Source organism: Elaeis guineensis, chromosome 11, assembly GCF_000442705.2.
Source record: "Elaeis guineensis isolate ETL-2024a chromosome 11, EG11, whole genome shotgun sequence".
NCBI lineage: Eukaryota > Viridiplantae > Streptophyta > Magnoliopsida > Arecales > Arecaceae > Elaeis > Elaeis guineensis.
The window spans coordinates 107,278,457-107,305,328 of record NC_026003.2 but is presented as its reverse complement, the minus strand read 5'-3'; the positions used below and the strand labels follow the sequence as shown (position 1 = coordinate 107,305,328).

General features: G+C 37.5%; 1 protein-coding gene across 2 annotated transcripts; it reads left to right on the top strand.

Annotated features, from left to right (window-relative positions):
- LOC105054282 (PGR5-like protein 1A, chloroplastic) lies at positions 1–25,469 on the top strand. 2 transcript variants are annotated; one of them, XM_073245279.1, is made up of 11 exons: positions 1–367; positions 1,749–1,867; positions 2,000–2,096; positions 2,236–2,336; positions 4,452–4,508; positions 17,664–17,740; positions 18,369–18,420; positions 21,941–22,051; positions 22,155–22,252; positions 22,359–22,435; positions 22,586–22,773. In XM_073245279.1, the coding sequence occupies exons 1-10, from the start codon at positions 169–171 to the stop codon at positions 22,426–22,428; spliced, it is 981 nt and encodes a 326-aa protein (XP_073101380.1). In that variant the 5' UTR covers positions 1–168; the 3' UTR covers positions 22,429–22,435; positions 22,586–22,773. The 2 variants fall into 2 exon arrangements, with proteins under 2 accessions (XP_073101380.1, XP_010934076.1); XM_010935774.4 differs by lacking the exon at positions 22,586–22,773 and adding an exon at positions 25,063–25,469 and having other exon boundaries at positions 5–367.
- Positions 25,470–26,872: the final 1,403 nt, after the last annotated feature.

Sequence of the window (26,872 nt, the reverse complement as noted above, 5' to 3'; positions counted from 1 at the left end):
CGATCTCCTGCCTCTCCGATCTCCTTCCCTCCACACGTTGCCCCATTCCCTTATCCCGCGTCCATCCCCCACCAGCATGGCCCAATCCCGGTTCTAAGAAGCACATTCTTTCCTTCTGGGCAGCACCCACCCACCTTTGTTTGCCATCTATCGCTCGACCAGAAACAGATGGCCTCCGAGGTCTGGCTATCTTCGCTCTCCCCTCGCCTTCCCTCCGGATCTCCTCTCCACTTCAAGCCCTCTCTCCTCCCCTCCTCGTCCTCTTCTTCCTTGCGGAGATCTTCTATCTCTGCTGCCTCCCTTGGGCTTCCCTGTCACCAGCGGCGCAGGGTGCTCGTGCTGCGTCCCAGGGCCACCGATCAGCAAGGTCAGAAGGCCTCATCTTTCTGTCTTCTCAATGTGCCTTTTCTCTTCGTTTTTGTTTTAACTTAAATTCTGATCTTATGTCGGTAATTTTGCAACCTAAACTTTGAAGGTGTTGTGGAAATGCAATAAGAGAGGCACGACAAATGAAATTGGCGTTTCCCCTGGAAGTATTAGTTGATTGTAATAATGAAATTACTTTGTTGATGATGGCATTTTTTTGCGTGACGTTGATAGCATGTTCGGAATGTGAAGAGGGCTCTAAAGTAATGGGGATGAGACATGCTGTGTGTGATTCAGTGAAGTATGAATTCGGGAGTATGGTGTTTAAATATTTTTTCCTCTTAAATAGTTTGCTTGATATCATCTCCATTATGTAAGTATCTTTCTTTTGAGAATACATGTTTAGCGCTTTGGAGGACCAGTTTCTGAACAAAATGAATTGAGTTAGAGTGAGAATCCCATGCCATCAGTGGAATATAGTTAGATTAAGCAAATGATGGAGTGGATACAAATCTTAATGACCTCAATCTTGAAAATCATGACTTGCACTCACTAGAGAGGAGAGGAAAGAGGAAAAGGATTGGGAGAGAGGAGAAAGATTGGAAGAGAATTTTATATAAGCCTGAACCTGGTTCAGTTCCGGAAAAGGCCGAGAGCATGAAACTGGACAAAACCAAACAGTTTGACACGCTTCAGGCCAACATTAACATGGAACATATCGGATTATTGAACTGTCTTAGTTATTAGCATGTCTTGGTTTGGCAATGCCCTGGACTTCTCTGTTTGGTATGGTTTAGCAGTTCTTGCTTCTTATGAGTTGTTAGGGCCCTACGTGTTGATAATAGTCCAAAGTAAAACCAAAAGTACTTAAGAGCAAACAAGAATCTGGTGTAGAATGAATTCAGCAAAGCATTAGCCCTTTGACTGAAATCACCTATTCCATTAAATGGAGCTGCTACAACAGCAACCAGGATAAATGTTGTGAAAATTGCTGTAAACTCTCGCTTAGGAAATTAGCCCAGATAGAGACAAACAGCACAACTAGATTACGAGGCTGACTGCAAATAAGTTTGTTCCTATAATGACTAGAAAACTCACCACCAATGAGTTAATTCATTTGTCTTCTCTGATATTTCCACCTTTAGAAAGAATGATGTTCCATGCATGACTAACTGGAGAACTTGCTTCAAGAGATTGCTTAAACACAAAGTAGATTTGATGGGAAGCACCTAAAGTTGTTCTTCAACTCAGCAAGTTATGGATACCATGAAAAACTTTCATCTCTTATGCTTCTTCGGCATGTCTCTTGCAAATTTCTTATACATTTGTAGTCAAAGTGGCATACAATCTAATTTTATCCTTTTGTCAATGTCCCATTCCAGGTCAGGTTCAGGGTGATGAAGTTGTTGATAGCAAAATCTTGCCATATTGCAGCATAGATAAGAAGGCAGAGAAGAAGACGCTGGGAGAACTTGAACAGGAATTTCTACAAGCATTACAAGTATTCTATTTACACATGTTTATTTGAGTTATCATATCTGTGACAAACATTCGTAATTTGACAATTTGACATAAATATGCCTTACTGAATATATTCTGAGAGATGGTCACTCGTTATTTCTTCTGCATTCAGTCGTTCTACTATGAGAAAAAGGCAATAATGTCAAACGAGGAATTTGATAATCTCAAGGAAGAATTAATGTGGGAAGGAAGCAGTGTCGTCATGCTAAGTATGTCTAACCTTTCCTATTACACGTCATATGACTATTTCAGTCCTTTGGCTATTCAATTGAATTTCTATTTACAGCACATAGGAAGATATTTTAATATTATTATTTTCTGAATATTCTTTTTTCTGTGTTATAATAGGTCCAGATGAACAAAAGCTTTTGGAAGCTTCAATGGCTTATGCAAGTGGGAAATCCATAATGACAGATGCTGAATTTGATGAACTGAAGTCAAGATTAAGGGTTCGGTTTCTATGAACCTTTTCTGGTTTCATCACAATGAAAAGGGGAACATAACTAAGAATGAAATTAAAAGACAAGGCTTTCTTGAATATTTTTCAATCTATCCTAATATTATGCAGTCGTGAATAATTGGACTTATTGGAGGTTGGATGGTAGCTTTGCCATGATTTTAGTGGTTGACACATTAGCTTTGATTAACCTTAATAATGTTTAGCATTTCAAACATGCTATGCCTGTGATTGATTTTTACGGATGGTATGATTCATTACAGGCTATGTGTCCAACTGAAAGTGATGTCTAATGGATGGTTAATTTACCATCATTTTGTTATGCAAATAATGTGACACATAATTTATTGATGGCTGTGATCCCATCACATATGATTAGGGGTGGCAATCGGGTCGGTCGGTTCATAAAGGATCGGGTCAATGCAGGTCGGGTAAGAAAATCGTCAACCCAAATCCGATCTGTTTATTAAATGGGTCAAAAATTCAAACCTGGATCCGACCTGTTTATTAAATAGGTAACCCGCCCGATCCGTTTAACCCATTTATTAAATAGGTCAAATTAGGTTAAACGGATTAAATAGGTTAAAAGGGTTAAACAGGTCGGATTAAATGGATCAGAAACAGATTAAACAGATTTTAAACAGGTTAAACGGATCTTAAATAGGTTAAACAGGTTAAACAGATCAGGTAAAATGGGTCAGAAACAGGTTAAGCAGGTTAAATGGGTTATTGACTCAACCCGATTTGAACATTAAACGGATTAAACGGATCAGATATCTAAAACAGAAATCCGACCCAATTATTAAACGGGTTAAACGGATCGATCCGTTTATGATCTAAACCCGTTTAGCCTAAACCCAAACCTGTTTATGGTGGGTCGAACATGGGTCGGGTTGGCAGTCGGGTCATATTTTGCCAGCCCTACATATGATGCAGATGACTCTTTAATTTAGACTGAATGATCAAGACTGGACACCAAATAGTGGGCTTGTAACATTATTCATTTAGATTCATTTAGTTCAAATATCTCCGGTGGATTAAAGGGGATACAGAAATTGTTGATTGCATTTAAGAGTCTCAAGTCTCAACCATTTCAAAGGTTAAAATTTGAATAGAAAGAAAAGCTGAGGGTAAAGATGGAAAAAGAAAAGGATAACACACTTCCTTCATTGAAGTAGGAGAGATGGATGAGTAGTTGTTCTCTCCAGATGAATAATAGCAAACATGTTTATGAATTTGTTTGGACTGAACCCTTATTCTACAAGATTTTTTCACTTATGCTCGATAGTTAGTACATTTGATTGGTTAATTTTGTTTCATCAACAAGAGGTTCCATGCACCCATCTAGGTTGTTTTTTTGACCTCAATTTAGGGCAACTATTTTTTCATACATGCATGCATGCATACATATGTACAACTCATTCATGCATGCTTCCTTCCATGCATACATATGCATGCATGCATGGTTACATACGTATGCATGTACTTACATACATACATACACAATCACTTTATCCAAGGCAAACACGTAAATTACAAATATCACTTCATGGTATCTCCTTTATGCTTGCCATGCTTGATAGACATCTCAAAGACATGTAATTCATAAATTATGGGCAGGATGGCTGTACATATTGTTGATTAAAGGGCAAATTACAACCTCTAATTTAAAATTGTTATTCTCAAGGGCAGATTACCTTTTGCAAGACAGATCACCTCATCTTTTGATATTTTCTATTTACCTTTGATACGTGTACGTTTTGTGCTAAAATTTTGTCAATGTAGAGATAATTTATCAATAAAAATCCTAGACTACAAGAATTAGTGGTATCCTTTGATTGGTGGATGCATGGGTTTGTTGATGTCGTGTTTCTTTTCTTTTCTTTTTGGTCTGTTAATCCCTATGTATTCTTTTGGTTTATTATGTAGGAAGCTTAAATCAATTACATTATAGTCTCCTACCGAATAATTTTCAGACTGTTCTATGTGTCCAAAATAATTCTAGCAATCTAAAGAAATGAATTATTATCTGTCATACCTACAAATGTTATCTGGCTCTCTTTTTGTTCTTGTAGTTTATAAAATTTTTTATGTGCATGATTTTTAGAAAGAAGGGAGCGACATTGTACAAGAAGGCCCACGATGCAGTCTTCGCACCAGAAAGGTACATTAGTGAGTTTTCTGAATATTTTTGATTGTCTGTGGCCCATGTATCATAAGTCAATATATGAATTTCAAATTAAATGATTCATTTGAATGTCTTGAAGAATCTGAGAATAATAATCACATAGACCTGCTTTTCTGTATATTATGCCATGATTTTTGATGTTTGATAAAAACTGCAGCTTTGTGTATTTTCTCTCTCATCCGATTCAATGAATAGATTTTGCATTTTTCTGGGAGACTAGTATGAGTCTTGTAGGATTATTTGTTTCTCTAGAGTCAGTGTTGATGGCTGTGGTTGTTGCTTTTTTACATTTGATGGTTCGTATTTTTTATATTTTCTGTATATAAAGCACAAAATAAAAGTTTGTTTAGCTGATGAAGATGGTAAGTATGAAATGGACAGACTATTAAGCAGTTTGCTGTGTTTGAAAGATATGCTATATTAGGCTTAGGTATGGTGAGATGGACCATCTTTCTAATAATTTGAATAAGAAACATGTAAGATCAAGTAGAGTTCCCTGTCTCACTGAACCTGATGTTTCAGTTCAGTGGGCTTAGCAGCAGTTCTAGTATCTAGTGATCATAAGATATCTCAATAGTCAAATTTTGGTTAGAAATTAAATATTTTTTCAGACTATATGCAAGCTTAAGGCTTATGACATAGCATAGGGGAGCCTAAATTGTCTTAGCAAATACTCTGAAAGCAAAAGGTATTGGGTGCCCATATGGGTCATACATATCATGCTGTTAGTTGGCATGCATTGGTACCATAAGATGTTCTTTTTACATAGGTCAAATTTAATCAATTTATATCATTATATAGAAATGTTTTAGATAGCTAAAAATAGTTCTCAACTAATATATAGAAATCTATATTTATACATAACCTTAGATATATGTGATTATTGTTGTTTTAAAACATTTACCCTGCATGACTTCAAGTCATACAGACTAGTACTATAGAACTATATCTGCACATTAAGGACACAAAATAATTCTCAACAGCTCAAGTTTCGTGATGGCAGCTATAGGTGAATTGCATATATTCTTACATTACAATTGACACTGTAGTTACTGTATAGATTGCTGCTACCATAGGAAGCTCATATACCCATAGAAATGTCAAAATGATGTTTTTTTTTTAGTTTTTAATCATGTCCAATTTGTAAAGTCAACCTTCAAATCTTCAAAAAAAAATAGAGCAATTCTTGATCTTTTTCAAATAAACAAATCTATTGATCGCTGTCATAGGCGGTCAAAAATAAAAACCGACTCAAATTATATAGATAGGGTGAGTTACGATCGTATTTACAAGGATCAGAGGGCTGAAATGCAATTAACTAAATAAAAGAGAAAGGTTGATTCTTAAAAGTTGATAATATTTTAATTAAAACTAACTAATTTAAATCAAAAATAAATTAAGAGATATATATGATAAAAGATGTCTTCAGGTTTCCAGATGATCATAGACATAGATTCTGATATTTGTTCTTATCTAAGCAATTAAATTCATAATCAATTAGGAATTTTGCAAACCAATCCAAGCATTGGCTATCTTGTTGAGTACGAACTATATTCTGTCAAGATCATGGCCTGTCCTACAAGTATAGGCTATCAAACGATTAGATTGTACAGATCTTAGCAAGTTATATAAATATCAAATCCTAGAATAAATTACTTTTGCTGAGCATGGGTCATATCTTGTCAAGATTATGATCCATCCCATCTATAGGTAACTTATTCAGGAATCAAGTATAAAAGAAAGTGAATAGAACTTGAAAGCATTTTATTAATTACAGAGAATAGAAAACAAATACACAAAATTATGTAAAGACATCTATGCTCCCCTACAGACTGCATCTTAACCAAGCATGGCTCCTGGATACATCTTCTAAAAGATTCAGAATCCTATCACAGTACCTCCTCTTCCTGAAGATATCTTCTTTTTCTCCGCTCTCCCTTCAAATTCGAAAACAAAATCTAAAAAATAAAGAAAAAAAAAATTTGTGGCCGACTGCCTGCTGCCTCTGCCTCTCTTCTCTTGTTTTTGGATGCATTTCTCCTATACGTAGTCCCCCCTTTTTATAGAGTGCAGGCTTCCCCGAGTCTTGGTAGTCCATGGACTCCTGATTCCTCCCAATTGTTAGATGTGTGCCCTAAATGCCAGATTGGCTGACACATTCCTGTACAAATGTAAGGGCAAATTTGTAATTTTGACTATAAATGATTAAAAGGGTTATTCTACTATCACATTGTGTACATTATGTCTGTGATACATCCTTTGAGTTAGTAGGAATGTTAATTCATATTTTCAAGAGTTGAAAATTTAAGGCATGAATTTACATAACTAACTCATAAACAGCTCCTGACTATAGGATCATCACGAGGATGGTGATCGATCCGGAAGGTTGGTGTACGATCGCTTTCTTAGGGTAATGTGTCTTGAGTCTACGGTGTGGAGACACCGGAGCGAGAGTACAGGTATTCGTTGAGAACGAGAGTACTGAGCGTGACCACCTCGAGCAGTCATAAGAAAGTCTACCTTCTCGTCGATGACTAGTTCGATGCTGCAGCTATGTGTTTAGTTTTTTGACCTGAGTTACATCGACAGTTCACCTTGAGTGTGTTATAGTTTGACTATACATAACTCGGTCTCCTAGCCATTCGGAATCCTGAGGTGTATGTTGGCTGCAGCATATTCATTGTAGGAATCAGATTGTACCAAGATGGGATCTATCAACCTCGGTAGATGAGAGTAGTCCTATGATGATCGAAAGATCGAGTCCTTAAGCCCATGGCCATGACAGAGTGAAATAATAGAAAAGAATTTTTATTGAGGTTTCACATCGGACTCGGATCGATCGATTGATTCATATGATTGATGTTGGGTTTGACGAGTTCACCTTAACCCTAATTCAGTTGAACTCATAATAGAAGAACTCAATCACACAGGTAGCTGCATCGAGAGGTTCGTCTTCATTTCTGATTGGTTGTCACCATATACTGTTAGGTGTCACTGGTGGATTTTGGGAGCAATTAGAATGATCTTGATGATTGATCATTCTAATTATCTGAATCAGAAGAGTTTTGGTCCATCGAAAAGAGTTTCGATGATGTCGATGATGAGATCACGACATATCTCATTATCATACAGAAATGAATCTAACTGGGTCACACAAACAAGAGTTAGGGTCTGGAGCTCATCAATTGAGCTAGCCCAGTTCGATTGATTTGGATTAGATCCAATTAGGTTCAAGAAAATCGTGCTTGCATACGATTGAGCCTAACTTTCTCCTCGTATAATCTTTTCTATCTCGACTGAGCCAAATGTGATTTGACTCATCCAGAGAACCTTGAGAAGGTTTCTTTCAGTCTGACTGGAGCCAGTTTAGCTCAGAAAGGATTGTCTTAAATTCATCTCATTAATTCATGAGATAAATTTAAGACAACACCTGCTAATTCTGTCACCTGTCATTTTCGTTTTAGGACATTGGTCAAACGTTGACCCATGGATTTTGGATTGAAGGCCACTTGGCAAGAGGTTATTGGAGATTTTTTGTGGAGTGTCTACCTACTAAATTAGGCCTCAAAGTGGGCGCCATATTCAAATTGGGCATGCGCCCCAAGTGGATAAGGATAGAGTCCCATGAGATGAGGACTCTGATCCCTTGATCAACTTGGACTGTGGAGCGCCAATGTCACTGTGCTTATCCAGTGTTGGCGTCAACAGTAGGAGGATTGTGGGGATTCTTATCTGATATGATCAGATTACATCACTCCATCAATCAGAATTTTTTCAGAATTAATTAAAATTTTCTGATTGATCGAATGATGTGGCACTGCATGGCGTAGCAGGGTCTATTTAAACCCTGTCTGCGCCTAGGGTTTAGAGACTCTGCTCAATACCCAGCAAAAGCCTGAAACCCTCCACTTCTCCACGCCCCCTCTGCTCCTCTCCCTCCCTCTTCACGTCCAAGAGGTTGGGCGTCCTTCTGGTGCTTGTCCAAGGCGTGGTGGCTTCCTGATAGAAGGCTGCAGAGATTTATCGAGAAGTTGCTGCTCCAGCTTCAGAAGATCTTTCAGATCAGATCCAGATCTGATTTTTGGAGCAAAGATTCACGAGGAGAAGACGATCCAGATCCTGCTCGAGTGGATATCGGTAGAGGCCAGACAACTGCGTGGCTATTTTAGAATCTCGGGCATTGCTGCGATCATCTACAGGGTAATCTAGTTATCCTAGAGGTATTTTTCTATTCTTCATGTTTTCAGATTTAATTTTAGATTTAATATCAGATAATAGAAATTAGATCTAATAGATCTTAGATATGAAATATCGTAAGATAATTTTTGAAATATTCCGCCTCAGATCTCATTAGATCTGGAAGATCCTACAAGAAAAAAGCCGATTTTTTCTTCACCAACTTCATGTCCCAACCGTGTCTCAGCCTTTTGGCCATTAGATCTTGATCGAACGTCTCAAATTCCATCAAAAAATCACTGTCCAGCTCCTATCTTAGTCGGAATGAATATGAGCCGTTGGATCAAGCTTGAAATCATTATGAACCGTCGGATGGTGCAAGAAGCTTTGTTTCAGTTCTCCCAACTAGCATCAATACTCACCGTCGGATCTCACAGGGAATTGCTTCGAACCGTCCGATCGCGCTAAGATAGTGGGCCACCGCTAAAGTATATAAGAAGCTCTGTTGGCCATCCGATCCCGTGAGAAAATTGCCGCCCATCGTTCGATAGAGCAAAAACACACCTGCTCGCCCATGCGCTGCGATAAAAGATCGAGCGGCCTGTTCCCATGAGCCACGTATAGACTGGCATTGCACGGTCTATGGACCGCGTGTGAGGCCTCCTATTCCGATAAGCCGCACGTGGATCGTGCGGTCGGCTTTCGTGCACCGCATGTGGACCACGCGGCTTATTTTGGGTTTTTTTTTTTTTTTTTCTTTTTGGCTTTTGGGCTTCATTCGGGATCCGTTTTGAGTCCGATTTGCTTCCAATTTTTTTTTTTACCCAACGAATCGAGTTTTTTGCATTGACGATCATTTTTTCTACAAAATACAAGCAAAAGCATCAATTCTTAAAGAATAAAAGTCAATTAATATATATTTTGATGCTTTTATTAGGATATTTATTGTACTTATCACACCCTCCAACTTGAGCTTTGCTCATCTTCGAGTAAAGAAAGGAATTAGTATTAGATACCGTCATATTCTGAAATGGGTATTTTATCAAGCAATTTTCTAAACAGTCCATTGATATTTAGAAGAATATTGTTGAGATAGGTCATAGGGGTATTAATACTTACTAATATGGTGGTTAAATAAAGAACAAAAATTATTTCCAATCCTTTTCTAGATTAATTCCTACTTTCACCTCCAAATTGTCTATTTTAATACAAGCAAGTGCAAAGTAACTCTTGTTCCCACTTTTTTCTTTTTTTTTTTCCAAAAGAGGCATCTTTACATTGCCTATTTTTTGACGCGAACATCAATGCTTCCTGAGGCAAAGAGGCTCGGTTACTTGGTGGGAGACCAATGTTTCGAACTTGCCTTCTCTTTTTTTTTTTCAAAGGATAAAATTCTTTAGTATTTTTCACTTTTTGATGCGAGACTCAATGCTTCCTGAGGCAAAGAGGTCCGGTTACTTGGTGAAAAATGCTCAAAACTTATTCTTATTTTTCTATATTTTATGAAGGAACGAATAGATACTTATGTTTATAAAAAGTAAACTCTTCTTTGATTCTAGTAGGGAGAGTTAGAAATGCTAGAATGATTTTTGTTCTAGATTTAACCATTTATTAGGTTTTCTTAATACTTGATCTCTCGGCATCTCAAGAATTTTCTAAATGAACATCAATTGCTGTTTTAAAATTTACTTGATTCAACTCAAGTCTAGGGTAATCGTGTGCCTAAACACTAAATACTCATTCGAGAATTTTTTTTAAAAAAGAATTATTATCCTCACCCGCCAATTTAATTTTCATTGTCCTCAATGGAGTAAGGAAAAATAAAATAAAGACACGTAAACAAAGCAAGAAGAGATGTCACCTGACTAGGTGTGCGTGTGTATTGCCAGATGCTTCCGTAAGGAGTTATCTATTATTCTTAAAAAAAATAAAATCATTAGAGCAAAGATAGAGAAAATAAAAAGTTTGGATTGCCTCCCAATATGTGCTAAGTTTAATGTCTTCAGCCAGCCTTTTATTAAGACTACTTCTAAGAAATTGGGTTGTCTTCCAACAAATGCTAAGTTTAACGTCTTCAGCCAGACACTATGATTCTCGTCTATCGTGTATCAAATATTGGATTAACAAATTCTAATGGTTTTGAATTATTAATCTCAAGTACATTCTTCAGTGTTTCAAAAGGATAAGGCCAATTAGGAGGCCTTATTATTATGACCGTAAAACATCCATGGAATGCTCTACGGTGATTAGCCTGGATCAAAAGAGTGTACTGGGCAAGCACGTTATACCAGGGTCTAAAAGTACAAAGTCAAGGAGGGATGATATTTGCTAGATTGAGAGTGGAGGTGATAGTTTAAAAATTTCTTCAATTATAGCGTGATCTACCCCAATCCCAATCTCAGATACTATATGTTTTGGCATATTCTCTTCCTGATCTAAAACCTAATACTTTTTTCAAATTAACATTAACTTTGTCTCCATATATCGCTTTAGTACTGTAAATAAATTTTGGAGGCAGTCCTCAAAAGTCGTGCCGAATATAGAAAAATCAATCATAAACATCTCAATATCGTTATTCCTCATTTCAGCAATATCGCATCCGACAGCTTCTTTATATGCTTTTAGAATACCAATAAATTGGGCTTCCTGATTAAGGATCATTGGAAGGGTGTCAGTGGATGCATCAGAAAGTGGCTTCAGCTCTGGAGTAGTTGGTGATTCTAATAAAGGAGCTATTGGTGGGCTAGGTGGTGGCTCATATTTTCGATTTCAAATGGGGTGGTTTTGGAGTAGGACGTATCTAGGACATTTACTTTTGTAACATATCCATCTTCATCACACTCGTCCATCCCAAAATGAGCCTAATAGGGATTTAACGGATCCTAAGAAAGAATTGTGGGTGTAGCTTCCTCTATTGTGTTATTCATTGATGGTTTTTGGGAAGTTCAGTTAATTCCACCATTTCTTCAATTTTTTCTTCCTTCCCGTTAAAAGGAATAGGTGATTCTAGGGCACTTGGGAGTGGGACCATAGGTAGATAAGGTGATGATGGAATTGATTCGACCCACCTTTCTGATTCTTCCCTATATATTTTAGCCTTAGTCAAATTATCGGTGTTGGTCTCTTCGGTTGTGCAAGATTGTTCTATAACCATTTCATTCTCGAGAGTCATAATTGATTGTTCAGAAAAAGTTACAAGGACATTAAAACTTCTAGCCATGTATTGTCCCTCATGGTCACTCTCGGACTGACTAGGCAACTTTCTTCCCTCTGATTGAGTGTGAGCACTAGCTTCTTAGTTCTTTTAAGGATTCGACTGGGCATTCACTTACAAAGTGAGTGGGGCTCGAACATATTGCGCAAACTTGTTGCGCAGGAAGATAAGATGGATAGGGAGAGTGTTTGATGGCTTCTGGACGATCTAATCTATGGGACAACTATCCAATCTACTGTTGAGATCCATCTTGGATTGTTCTGATTGTTCAGATATGCAATCAAGTGTTCGAGATCAGAACAATCTTCTTTTTTTTTTTTAATTTTAAGATTGAAGAATGTGAAGAGGTACGAGGGGAGAGAATTCTAAAGATAAGAGCCTAAAGGATTCTAAATCTAAGAGATGATAGAGAAGAGTGTTTTAATTAGGTTTAATGTTTGTATGTTAGCAATCAATTCTAACTAAAGGTTACCTTAGATTTAGACAGCTCCTAACTGCCAAAGTTGCCTTTGAGCACTCCAAGTAAAAGATTAGCCACTCAATTGGTCAGATAAGTGTAAGATTGGTGGGTCCCTCCGTTGCTTAGACACCAATTAAAATTGACCAAATAAGCGAACGAAATCAATTAAATAACCACCTTCCTTCGGGACGTAGTCTGCGAACCACTTTTCTAGACATCAGTTAAATTGACTAACCCTAATCTGATCCAATTTTAGGATTTTTTGTCTTAATGAGCTCGAGAGTCTTTAGGGGCCAATGTCTAATTGATTTTAGATTAAGGTTTAGGTCAATGCAATATGTAGGGTGGTGGTTTTTGGGCTAAGGAAAGGTGATCAAATTCCTATCTTATTTTGTTTAATTCGGTTAACTGCCTTTAAGGTATTTATGAATATGCAATGCAAATACAAGAAAGATGTCCAATACAGGTTGAAGCTTTTAAGGTTTAATTAGTTTCTCTATTTTAGTTAACTGTTATGTGGTGTCTTCGTTTTCTTTTTATGTTATGTTATCTTTAGCAAAAGGAATAAGAGATAAATTTTAAATTGGGTTAATTAGGTGTGAGAATATCTAGAGAGTCTAAACTTAAAAAAAAGAAACTAAATTAAATTAGAAATATAAGAAAATAGATATCCTACAATTAAAATAAAAATCAAATCTATTTTCAGGACAGTAAGTTATTCTAAGCTATGAAAAGCAATAAATCACTAGAATAATAAGCAGTAAAATATTTTTTTTTTTATTTTTTTTCTTATGCTTAGTCAACACAACCGTGCCAATGATCCCCAGCAACGACGCTAAAATTTAATCGCTGTCGTAGGTGGTGAAAAATAAAAACCAACTTAAACTATATAGATAGAGTGAGTCAGGATCGTGTCCATAGGGATTAGAGGGCTGAGATATAGTTAACTAAATAAAAGAGAAAGATTGATTCTTAAAAGTTGATAATATTTTAATAAAAACTAACTAATTTACATGAAAGATGAATTGAGGGATATTTATGATAAAAGATGTCTTCAGATTTTCAGATGATCATAGACATAGATTCTGATATTTGTTTTGATCTAAGCAATTAAACTCATAATCAATTAGGAATCTTGCAAACCAATCCCAAGCATAGGCTATCTTGCTGAATACGAACCATATTCTATCAAGATCATGGTCCGTCCCACAAGTATAGGCTATCAAACGATTAGATTGTATAGATCTTAACAGGTTATATAAATATCAAATCCTAGAATAAATTATTTTTGCTAAGCAGGCCATATCCTGTCAAGATCATGATCCATCCCACCTATAGGTAACTTATTCAGGAATTAAGCATAAAAGAAAGTGAATAGAACTTGAAAGTATTTTATTAATTGCAGAGAATAGAAAACAAATACACAAAATTATGTAAGGACATCCGTACTCCCCTACAGACTGCATCTTAGCCAAACATGGCTCCTGAATACATCTTCTGGAAGATTCAAAATCCTGTCACAGTACCTTCTCTTCCTAAAGCAATCTTCTTCTTCTCCACTCTCCCTTCAAATTCGAAAACAAAATCTAAAAAATAAAGAAAAATAAAATCTATGGCCGACTGCCTGCTGCCTCTATCTCTCTTCTCTCTATTTTCTGGATGCCTTTCTCCTGTATGCAGTCCCCCCTCTTTATAGAGTGCAGGCTTCTCGAGTCCTGGTAGTCCACGTACTCCTGATTCCTCCCAACTTCGCATCCCAACTGTGTCTCAGCCTTCTGGCCATCAGATCTTGATCAAACATCCCAGACTCCATCAAGAAATCACTGCCCAGCTTCCTATCTTAGTCGGAATAAACATGAGCCATTGGATCAAGCTTGAAATCATTGTGAACCGTCGGATGGCGCAAAAAGCTTTGTTTCAGTTCTCCCAGCTGACATCAATGCTTACCGTCGGATCGCGTAGGGAATTGCTTCAGACCGTCCGATTGCGCCAAGTTAGTGGGCCACCACTGAAGTATAGGGAAGGAGCTCTGCTGGCCGTCTGATCCCATGAGAAAATTGCCTCCCACCATCCGATAGTGCAAAAACGCACCCGCTCGTCCATGTGCCACGATAAAAGACGAGCGGCCTATTCCCATGAGCCACAGATAGACCCGGCGTTGCCGGTCTATGGACCGCATGTGAGCAGCGCCTCTTGTTCAGGTAAGCCACGCGTGAATCACGAGGCCGATTTTCGTGCACCACGCCGCTTATTTTGGATTTTTTTTCTTTTTCTTTTTGGCTTTTGGGCTTCGTTTGGGATCCGTTTTGAGTCCAATTTGCTTTCATTTTTTTTTACCCTACGAATCGGGCTCTTTGCATTGGCGATCATCTTTTCTACAAAACACAAAAGCATCAATTCTTAAAGAATAAAAGTCAATTAGTATATATTTTGATGCTTTTATTGGGATATTTATTATACTTATCATCTGTTCAGGATGACTGAGCACAAGTTAAAGGGAAAGTAAGGTCCAATTTAAAGGGTGTTGGAACATATTGCTTTCATACACATACACAAACATACATATATAGGTAGGTGCATAACTGTACAAAAAAGGGCACCCCTACATATTGCAGACAAAATATCTGCATAATCCATCTTGTAGACATGATATGGTATGGTTGGGCACTTAAATCCTTGTTTAGAAAGCATAAATTAGACCAAGATCATAAGCGATTGAAATTATGCCATTAACATGGAGAAAAGAGAAGAATAGGACCATAAGGACATTCATGAACATGTGATGGTCGTGGTTGCTATCCCTTGATAGAACTTGTCAAAGTAGGCATGTGACTCTATTGAAGACTGCAAAAGCACTTCAACAAACATGACAAAATGAATTAATAATGTTAGAGGGAGGCTACACATAGAGTTCTACAAGAACCCATGTAGACAACATTGCTTGCATGAAACTTATTGGTGAAAACAGTTTCCAAAGGTAGATAAGAGATAAAAAAAAATATTAACCAAGCATTGTTATTAAGCAAGAAGGTGAGCCTTGGCGCAATAATAAGGTTGCTCTCTTATAGCTTAGAGGTTAAGGGTTCGAAACATGGAAGCAGCTTCTTGGTACGTGAGGGTAAGGCTATGTACATCTAACTCTTTCCATTACCTCACAATGGTGGAAGCCTTATGAATTGGGCTACCCTTTTTATTGTTATTAAGTGACTAGAATTTCAAGAAATTAAAAACAAAACAATTCACAAAGTACCTATTTTGTGTATGAGAAAGTAAACTTATTGTATTCATCTTGCTGCCGTAGTACTCATAGTTGAAGCTATAACAACTAAAGGATTGTGTTTCCTATAGTCAAGGAAAGAGAATTTTGAAGAAACAACCCACTTTATTTTTGTTTCTGTAGACTTGAACCATTTTTATTATCTTTTTTTTTTTTTTGCAAGAATGACCCAATTTTGAAAGCTTTGGATCAAGGTTTGCCATCTTGGTATTATAGTGTCGGTATGCATTTGGATATGGCATGAGACAGCATACCAGCATAGAATGTATGCGCGATATGGTACCGACTGGTACAGCATACCTTGCTTTGGATGCTTTTGCCCCTTGTCCCATGGATAGAACTCTAGCCCATGAATGTATATTATACAATCAACAAAAATATGTCCATTAAATATTAAAAGTATTTGCATTGGTATAAAAACAATAAGCATCCAGTATCAAAATGTGCACATCCAACTCCACTTACTAATAGAATATATCTGTTGGGTTCAAGGTCAAAGTGCCTGAAATTTTGACAACTTCGCCATTCTTGCAAAAAAAAAAAAAACTATAATGATGATGATGATGATAGTCTAAATTTGAAAAATAAAATAAAATAAAATAGGCTGTTTTTGCAAGATCTCCTTTAAGTAATTCTATTTTTATAAGGCAATGGAGCTCTAGACTATCATGTTTTGATGTAATATTTAATATGCGCATCCAACTCCACTCACTCATAGAATATATCTATTGGGTTCAAGGTCAAAGTGCCTGAAATTTTTACAACTTCACTATTCTTGCAAAATAAAAATAATGATGATTATGATGATGATGATGATGATAGTCTAAATTTGAAAAAAAGAAAAGAAAATAAATTTTGCAAGATCTCCTTTAAATATTTTTATTTTTATAAGGCAATGGAGCTTCCGACCATAGTATTTTGATATAATATTTGTTCTCCAACCTATTCTTGGCATCTCCATCAGTTTTGGTAATTCTCCTGTTTCTTGTGAGCATATTTTTCATGATATAACAATCTTATTTCTAATTGTCTTGTGCTTATACTATATGTCTATGCCCTACCATGTTATAAGCCCTTCAAAAATAAGCACAAATTACTTAGGGGAAAATATCCCAAACATATTTTTTTTTCTACAGTAAACTTTAAATGATAAAACTTGTAAAACAATCACATAGATTGAACATGACTTAATGGAGATCTTATTGCAATTCAATCTGATAATGATTGGCCTAAGTATGAGGACATGATTTCCATTTTCAATTCAAAAAACACTCTGAGGTCCTCTTTCCAAGAACACAACTCAACTGTGGATAGCTCGAGTTCACTAACTAGAGTGAATCAAAGGAAACAAACAATAAACTCTATAAGGCCCAGAATAATTCTCAAGTCTCAAGGAAAAGCTAGATACTGGTAAGAAACCAAGTGTATTCCAGCACTGAAATAATACCAAGATGCTAGGCATACTCGTGTTGATACAGTGTATTGCTTCCATGGCTGAGAACCAACTATATTTGCAATTGTCTAATAAACAGCAACTTTAGAAATAAGATGTTAGACTCTTTTCAGTTTTGGACAATCCTAAGCTATGCCTCTGAATCTGGTTCCCTAAAATGCTATTGGTGGATTATTCAAAATAGATGTATGCAGTACAGCTCAGTGTGCAGTGCAATTCTTTTTAGTAAGTATATTACATGACAAATGACATGAATGTAGAACTTGCATATGCAAATTGGTCCCGTGGCACAAACAACTTTCATTTTATTTTAAAGCCCCCCCCCCCCCCTTTTTTTTTTTCAAATAACATGATCGCTGGGATATGATCTCAGCATACCTCATCATAGTGGAAGGGTGGCCAAATCTTTACGTACATAACTTGCTAAAATGCCAGTAAAACAACATACCTTCACTTTCTTATCTTTTTGGAAGATCCACATATTAAAATAAAGGTAATCTTTATTTCTTTAATTTTAGTTTCTTTCATATTTTTAATTCTTTTTCTTGCAGGTGTACAGCGACTTGACTGTTGACTACTTCAAGATGTTCTTATTAAATGTACCGGCAGCTGTTATTGCTCTGACCTTGTAAGTAGTATTGTGTCTATGTATACATAGAAAATATTATCTCTGGCTTAATCAATTTTCAGAGAATTATATCAATTGTCATAAGAAATTAGTCAATTTAACATTGTTATTTATCACATCTTCACTCATTTTGTTTTTGTCATGCATGATGAATTTCGAGTCTTATTTCTGTTGTTAAGTTGAACCTTGACCATATAAGTAACAGGTGAAATGACTAAGATTCCTTCTTATCAGCATATCTCATAGAGGAATATCTGATGGTGCCTTATTGACTTTAAGACTTCTTCTCCATGGCCAACCCAGTTTTGGTGGGAAAGGCCTGGATGATGTTTGATGTTTGTAGTAACTTTAGTTCCCAGAGAGGAATGTGCTTAAACAACTCTGTTTTGGGCATATATTATAATTCTAATGTTATGCATGCATGCACAATTAGCATAGGCATAAATAGTCCTATCTTCTAGTAAAAACTTTTTTCCTTCTACTAATTGATATTTCATTGATCTTATATAACGGTAGCTGCAACTTTTACCTGAATGACATTCAAATTGATAATCTTTCATGTAATAATTTATGTCGCTAATTTCCTAAAGTAATGCTCTTACCTCCCATCTATTTTTTATTCTAACAGGTTTTTCTTTCTAGATGATTTGACGGGCTTTGAAATTACACATCTTTTGGAGGTTAGTTAAGACCCCTGGGTTTAATACATTCTCCTTTATGATGCCAGATTTCTGAATGACTGGTTTAATACCTTGATAGAATTGAACTTCTACTTGTTCTCTTTTTTCATTGGAAATACATGCACCCTAACCATTTTTTTGGTACACACTCCCTGATCTTTATCATTTGTTTAAAGTGTTTAGTTGAAAGAGAAACATGCACATGCACATGAACAAATAAACATGCAATACAACAAGTCTCGGAGCTTCAACTAGGACCTGGTATTTGCTAGGGGTAGGCCGTAGATAGGTCAGGTCAATCCATGACCTGACCCAGTTAGGCCTGGTCCAAACTGATTATCTAGATCTTTGGGTTGGGTTTGCATCTGAAACATGACTTGTTTAAAAATCAAGTCAAGTTTGGTCATATTTTTCCTTCTCAACCATGGTGAACCACCTGTGTGTGGGTTGGGTCTAAACTAGTGAAACATTAGATGACCTAATTCAACCTGGCTTGGCCCTATTATTCAACCCAAAAACCCATGACTTCGAAAAAGTCACCTTGTTGCCATCTTTGGGTTCGTGGGTTTGAACTAAAGTCTAATACTCATAGGTCAAAGGTTCAATTATTTTTGAATTACATCCTTGTTAGTGATACCTATTTTTAGTTTTCTCCATTTGTTTCCCTGTAATTAGTAGTTTCCGTCTGGACACAGAATGGATGATGTACCTTCTCTTTTATCTTGTATTGGACCTGTTGGGTATGAAGTGCCCCCGGCCGAAGTCTGCAGAGGACTGATCCTTCGGGCTCCTCTGGCTCCCGACCTTGTACGTGACGCCTCTCCGAACTCCCTCGCTGTCCGGACTTCTTCGATGATGGCCTCGTGTTCACCCATCGGCCGCCCCAAGGCCCTCTGAGCTCGCTGTTAGCCGTCCTTCTACAGCATCGACTACCCCGAACTTCTTTCGAGCTTCGTCAGCATCCGAGCTTCCCCGACAACGAGATTTCTATAGTAACCAGGCTCTTTCCACGTTTCTACGACGGTCGACCGCCTTATGATTCCAGCCGAGCTCCTGCGATAGCCGAACTTCTACCGCGAGCGGCCTACTCCGAACTTCCACTACGAGTGGTCTGCCCCGAACTCCTGCTACGAGCAATCTACTCCGAACCCTTACAGCGGACGGCCTACCTCGGATCCCTATTGTAAGCAAATCCCATCCGAGCCTCCGCTGTAAACATATACCTTCCGAACTTCCATTACAGGTAGACTTCAGCCGAGCTTCTTCGTAGTCGGGTCCCACGACAACTTAACTTCGACCGAGCTTCCATAATAAGCAGTCTCCTTTCAGCCTTCTACAAGAACCAGACTTCGACTGAACTTCTATAGCGGTTGGATATTGGATTAGCTTCTACGACGATCGGGCTCCGGCAGCTAGATTCTTACAACGACCGATCGCCTCCGATGTCTGCCGAACCTCCCCAACGCCATCCGAAGTCCATCACCGGCTGACCCTCCATCAGATCCTTCATAAAACTGAACTTCTCCAACGGATCATCTTCAGGCGAGTTTTCACATCGGGCGAATCCCAGACGGACTTCTCCAACAATCGGATTCCTACCGGACTTCGCCAACGGAAAGTTTCTATCCGAGCTCCTGCAGCAGGTGACTCCCACCCGTAGTATCAGCGCCTAAGCCACCCGACAACAGTAGACTCGTCAGCAGCTTCGGGGACATCCGAGCTTCTCCCAGACCAACAATAGAGAGCCATTCCGTTCCATCAGATGTCCCAATCGAGCTCCAGCCGACGGATCAGAGCTCTCTGACAAGTCACGACAAGAGCCGCGCTCCTGCTCCACTCCCTGCAACGGATTTCATGCAGCTCCACCACTCTCTGGCAAGTCTCGACAACGGACACCACTCCACTCTCTGCAACGAGCTCCACGTGGCCCTGAACGACCCTTGATGCCACTACTCTCAATAACAAACTCCATGCGGCCCTGAGCGGTCCACTACCAGACGGTTACAGACGTCGCTGTCAGTCAGTTTCACCCTCCGTCTATAAATAAGGAACCCCAGACACATTCTTCTCTAAGCTGGTAACTCTATCTCGAATTCTGCAAATTTTCACTCGAGCACTCCATTTCTGTTGAAGCAGAGTACTGACTTGAGCGTCGGAGGTCTTGCCGGAGCACCCCCTCCGGTTTAGATTTTCTTTGCAGGTCCCGCGGCGGCCGCGGTCATCTCAGCTCCAGCTCCTCCGACTTCGACGGAATTCTGCACCACAGACCCAACCTATACCCTATCTGATCTGAACTCAAATGTGTCGGGTTGGATTTGGACCCTGCTTGAGTTAGCCTAGTCTAAATGATCTAGTGGGTCTCAAAAATTTCCCATGGACCCAAGTCAACCCGACCCAATTAGCCAACGCTTTGGGTTTGAGTCCAAGCATAACTGGGACACAATCTGGCCTAGTTGCAGTCATAGGTAGGGGCTTCAACCTACTCAGCATCATAGTCTGTAACTAGGAGTCTACTTAAGTATCATTTAGTGTTATCGGAGTTCAATCATTTACTGATGTTTGATGAAAACATCTTAAGTGGACTACTTATTCCATGTTTCTGCTTGGAATGCTTGTACAATGTCAGATCCTTCCTATTTCTTCTTCCAGTTTTGTACCCAAATGTCTTACAAATACTGATGTCTCAGTGTCAACTACGAGTTCTTGAGGATAAATGAGAGAGTCAGGGTAACATAGCCTAAATTGTTATTTATATTATAATAATTTACAGAGCAGATTCTACATTTCTTTTCTATTTAATTTCTTTAATCTTGCTTTTTTTTAGGAACAATTGGCATAGTTGAGTTAACAAAGATCCCTCAGTTGTATTTTATGGAAAATTGATATTTGATACTGACAATTTCATAGAACATATATGAGATTAAAGATTAAAGTTATCAAGCATCATGGGATGCTTTTGCTGCATTATCTTGAGTTCATTTTATTTTCGTTTGTGAGGAATGAGAATAACTTGAGTTCAATTTTCCTCTCCAAATATGTCAGATTTTGTTTTGGAGATCATAACATAACTTGAGAAGTTTTATTTTTCAAAATTTTTTCATTCAATTAACTGATATTTTCACATCATTGGCAGTATGATTAACACATTGCATTGTAAATGATTACTTGTTCCTAACATCAATAGTATGAAAAAATAAAAACTAATTACTAAATTATTATAATAGACTGCTGGCCTAATTAGTTGCATTTTAAGAAGTCACCAATTGATCATATGAACTTGCATCTAGGACTTCTACCAATGCCCTATGCTTTTTGTCCAATTTGCCAGTTTCCATAATTCTTTTCGCTTCAAAAGGATAACTTATGCTCTGTTGGTGTATCTAATTAGTCTTCTTGTATCTTTCGCTTGTCCTTTGTACTATTGGAGCATTCACTTAGCTTAGCAAATTTCACCATTATTCAATGCTATATACTTTTTTAAAATTGCTTCTTAACTTACATGCTCATTGTCCTGATGCAGTTGCCAGAGCCCTTCAGTTTCATTTTCACATGGTTTGCTGCTTTACCTTTTATATTTTGGTTAGCCCAGTCACTCACTAATGTCATCGTGAAAGACTTTTTGATCTTAAAGGTGGATCTTCAATTGATATTGTTCTTTGTAGCTTAAAATGATTCAAATTTTGAAATGCCATCTTTAATATAAGTGCAGACTAATAGATACATTGAATTTCCAGGGCCCTTGCCCAAACTGTGGCACAGAAAATGGTTCCTTCTTTGGAAATATATTGTCCATACCTAGTGGTGGTTCCACAAATACTGTGAAATGCTCAAAGTAAGTTATTTTTTGAGCTCCAGATTTCCTTTAGGCAAGAATCTAAATAATTGTACATTTGCATCGATTTTTTTGTTTTAAGTGCTGATGTTGCTATACTTATCAGTTGCAGCACTAAATTGGTTTACGACTCAGGAACACGCTTAATCACACTTCCAGAACCACCTGAAGCATAAGCTACAGGTAAAATATTGGCTTTCTGATTTTGTATACATTGGTGTGTATTAGGTGCCAAGACTTAGAACAGGGTAGCTATAAAGTATGCTACTCAGTTTGGACAGAAATAGTCATGATTGTTGCTTCAATTTATGTGAGATGCATTAAATATTACAGTGGTGGAAAATTTAATCTAGAGGAGAGACTTGGATGAAGTTGTCAAGCTGGTTGCTTCACTTCTCATAAGATGCATTAAATGTTGTGTAAAAGAAATATTCTAGAGGAGAAAGAACAAGTGACATTTTCTGTTTTCTTCTGAACTGCAGATGAATGAAATATTATTTATGAAGTTCAAACTTTGAGTCCTCTTTTATTTTAAATTTTTCGTTTGTACTAAAAATTTAATTATGTCATCGAGTCATTTCGCTGTCCTGAGCTTCACATTGATTGTGAAACGATGAAACTATCCTTTGCATTTCAAATCCTCTCTTTCACGAAAACATAATGAACCATCGTAACTGTCACTAATGTGCATGCCTTCGTTAATTTTTATGGTCATTCTTGTCGCTTCAATACTGAGCTCAGTTTACCTTATCTTCCCACTTTAGCCTGGTTTTGCAAGTTTGAAGATTATTCTAACCAAGTAACAATGCTTCCTGCTGGTAACTATCTGACAACTTTTCACACCTGAACTCACAATGTATCTTTTTATATCCACATCTACAAATGATCAACACTCCTACAAGGATTTTTCAGGATTCTTTAGAATTTGAAACCTCTTACTACCTTCTGTAGTTGTTGACTGATAGATCTCATCCATGTTTTGGGGGGGGGTGTGGGTGGGGTGGGCTGTGAAGTACTTTCATGATGCACTTGTTTCAAATTCATTATTATAACTTTCATTCAGGATAGGATGAGCATTTCTCTCCTCATTCTGAACCTCATGCACAAAACCTGTGACCAAATAGTTACCAGGTTCTCCTCCAAGCATGCCTATATCATATAAATCTGGTTCATCATTTTATCCTTGATGGGTATAACTCCTATACTCCATCTGCACATATCTCTCATCTCCTAATCTAGTCATACAACCACCTCATCATTCTCATATTGATGCTAAATTATGTATCTGAAGATTCTGAACCCTTTTCAATGCACAACATTTTGATCCATATGGCATCACCAACATTGGTGTTGACTTACATAAAATTTTCCCTGCTTATAGGCATGTAGAGATCACAAATTAGAGCATGCACATGTATGTTCTAATGCACTATTTTTTATTAATATTTTTTTTCCACAAACCTAGATATGAAAGTAAAAGATAAAGTAGATCAAAAGGGTTTGATAGAGTTTTAAGGGTTTAGAGTTAATAGAATTGGGTGTGTCTCAATAGCAACATTTTAAATGGGATGAAGGTGTCCTCATTTCTCTGTGGAATGGGATACCCCACTATCCCGTTCTATCTCGGCAATAGTTCCGGTCATGCATCCTAGTAGATATCCTTTGTCTCTTCCCCTTCTTCTTTCCTTTCTCTTTCTTTTTTTTTTTTCTTTTTTTCTTTCTTTTGTTCTACCTTCCTTTCTTTCCTTTTCTTTTTCTTTTTTTCTTCTCCCTTCCTTCTTTCATTTTTCTTCTTCTTTTCTTTTATGTTTTTTTTTTTTTTTTTTTAATCTTTCGTTCCTTTCCTTCTTTCATTTTTCTTTCTCTCCCATGTGGATGGGTTTTGGAGTCCCAAACCCATCCGCTCCTATTTCCTTACAAAAGCAGGAAGGGACGGCCAGGACACTCCGTCTCATCGGACGTCAAACCTTAGTCAATAGGTCTAAGTTGTAAGACGGATTGACCAACAATGACCTACTAGTCAGCCAGGTTATGAATAATACTTTAACTTATTACTAGATCCATCACCCTCCTTCCTTAGCAAAGACCATTCCAATTGGTTACAGTGACATAAAGATACTGCAATTGATGTTTGAACATCATTCCAGTGTCTCTACCAATGGAGTATTTTTGAGGTGCACAGCTTGTCCATCATTTGAAACTACTACTACTACTGTAAAGTATAATTAAAAATGATCCAAGATTTCTCAAATCTTATGTTCGAAACTTTTACTAAATTTTGATTATTGTTATATCTGTGCTGTCCTCACAAATCCTTTCTAGGCTCCACTAGCCATTGTTCAATTAAATGGAAAAGACAATAAAGTAGAAATTAAAGAAAGTCTCGTCATCAAAGTACTGCTGTATGTATCAGAGCAGAAAACAAGTGTTGGTCCTTCAAAAGATGTCAACTTCTAATATTTTTTTGGCTAAACAAAAGATTTAAACTTCATAAGCTGTAGCATAATAGAGAGGCAGGAGCAAGTCCATCTGATTTTCAACTGTCAGCAATATCTCCTTTTTTGTATTTTGCCCATTACAGCAATATAGATTTGTAATTTTGCTTTTTACCCTCCAGGAACAAGCCTGATATATCAGAATGACCATCTGTTTCATTTAATGTTTCATTGTCCAAATACTGTAAATTTTATTAATATAATTGGTCCTTTTTGTTTCCTTCCCAAATATGCTGTTACTAGTTTTTTTCCTGCAACACAATCTTTATTCAAGCTAGTGAAGAATTATTGGAAGTGCATGTGTGCATGTTGCAGGTTTGAATATGTTAAAAGGTAGAAAAATCAAAAAATAAAAGTCATGGATCGCAAGTAAAATCCTACAAGCTATACCTAAAAGGTTGACAATGGACGAGCGTGTTGTGCAGTGCAAGGGGAAAGAGGAGCTGGCAGCGAAGCATCATGTGCCAACTGATAAATTCAGACTCCATTTGCCATTACATGCAGTGTGTAGACTTGTAAAGAAATTGGGTTGAACTGTCATGTCCATACTATCTTCAGTAAAAGCTTTTTATGACAGAGGTTTGCATATTTGTGTATACCTACTGTTACCATTTGCTGTTCTTTGCAGTTATTTCCGCATAGACTACTGAAATCAGGCAGGATGGTCTATGACTATCCATGTAATTTTCCTTGTATATATAGAAGCTTCAGATTTGCTAGTACTGTTCCAATCTTCTTCTTTTATTTTTTGAACACTAATTAACAGTCAAAAGTGAAGATGATTTATCAAGTCCCTAAGAAAATGCACCTGATGTATTCTTTACTACTGTTACCATCTGATCGCTTGAGTTGAAGGCACCACCATCATTTTACCAAATAAAAAAAAGAGATTTTTTTTATTAAAAATCAATATATTTTAAATATTAATTATTATTAAAAAATTAATCTACATGTATTTTGTAATGTAAAATTTTTATAAATTTTTTGTAATCAATATTTAACAATAATTCTTCCTCAATAGATGGTATAGCTAAACCATTTAATCTTTCTTGTAACATCATTGATCGTAAATATAATTTTAATAATTTTAATTTTGAAAAAAAATTTCAGCAGAGACAATAGTGATAAGTATGATCAATAATATTCTACATGTAATTGATATATTTAGATAACAATTCATTTATAAAGACTTTGTAAATGAAGAGCTGGAAAAAAAATTAGAAGAAATAAATGGCAAAGGAAACGAACGAAAGATGCACGTGGATTAGAATCTTTTTTTGACTCCACCCACGGAAGATCTCATAAACTGTCAAAGAATCTTAAATAATATAAATTAATCTCTAATTACACCTCTCCTCCTCCATCCTCTTTAAACCAACCCATCCCTACGGACTCCCTCCCTCCACCCCCAAGGCGGTCGATGGATTCAATGCCGGCTGTCTCGCTGTTGGCCAACTCTCGACTCGATCGGCTTAACTCGGTCGTGGCCAAGTTTTGATTTGGGAAGTGGCTCAAACTCACCGAGTGGGGCTCCACCTTCATGATGGAGCTCCGTGCTGGCACCGTTACCTTCCTAACCATGGCCTATATCCTCATCGACTCCAACACCACGTGCTCGATCTTCGACTGCAACAACCCCATGCCGACATACAAATTTCCGCCAGTCGACCCCGGCTACACCGTCCATCTCGAATGCGTCCGTCGTGATCTCATCGTTGCCATGGCTGCCTCCTCCATCATCGATTCCGTCATTATTAGTGCATTCGCCAACCTCCCCCTTGCCCTCGCCTCCGGCATGGGCGCCAATGCCTACTTCGCCTATACCATCGTTGGCTTCCATGGCCCCGGCAATCTCTCCTATGGCATTGCCCTTGCCGCTGTTTTCCTTGAAGGCCTCCTCTTCCTTCTCAGAAAACTTGGGGCTCAGGGGCTGGGGTGGTCACCTAATTCGATCCGCTCTAGGGCCAGCCTGTTTGTACCAACTATGATTAGATGTTACAGTGAGACATGTTCATTCAGAATCAGTTCTAATTGGATATATATTCAATAGCAGTGCTATTTGACTTGAAATTAGTGTTGAAGCACGCATTATCATAGCAGACTATATTTGAAAGTCAACATGTTC

Bases quoted from the DNA above. Each gene is read 5' to 3' on its own strand.
- LOC105054282 (XM_010935774.4), top strand. From the start codon at position 169: ATGGCCTCCGAGGTCTGGCTATCTTCGCTCTCCCCTCGCCTTCCCTCC. The intron at 2,337-4,451 runs GTTCGGTTTCTA...CATGATTTTTAG, and splicing joins AACTGAAGTCAAGATTAAGG to AAAGAAGGGAGCGACATTGT. The intron at 17,741-18,368 runs GTAAGTAGTATT...TTATTCTAACAG, and splicing joins GCTGTTATTGCTCTGACCTT to GTTTTTCTTTCTAGATGATT.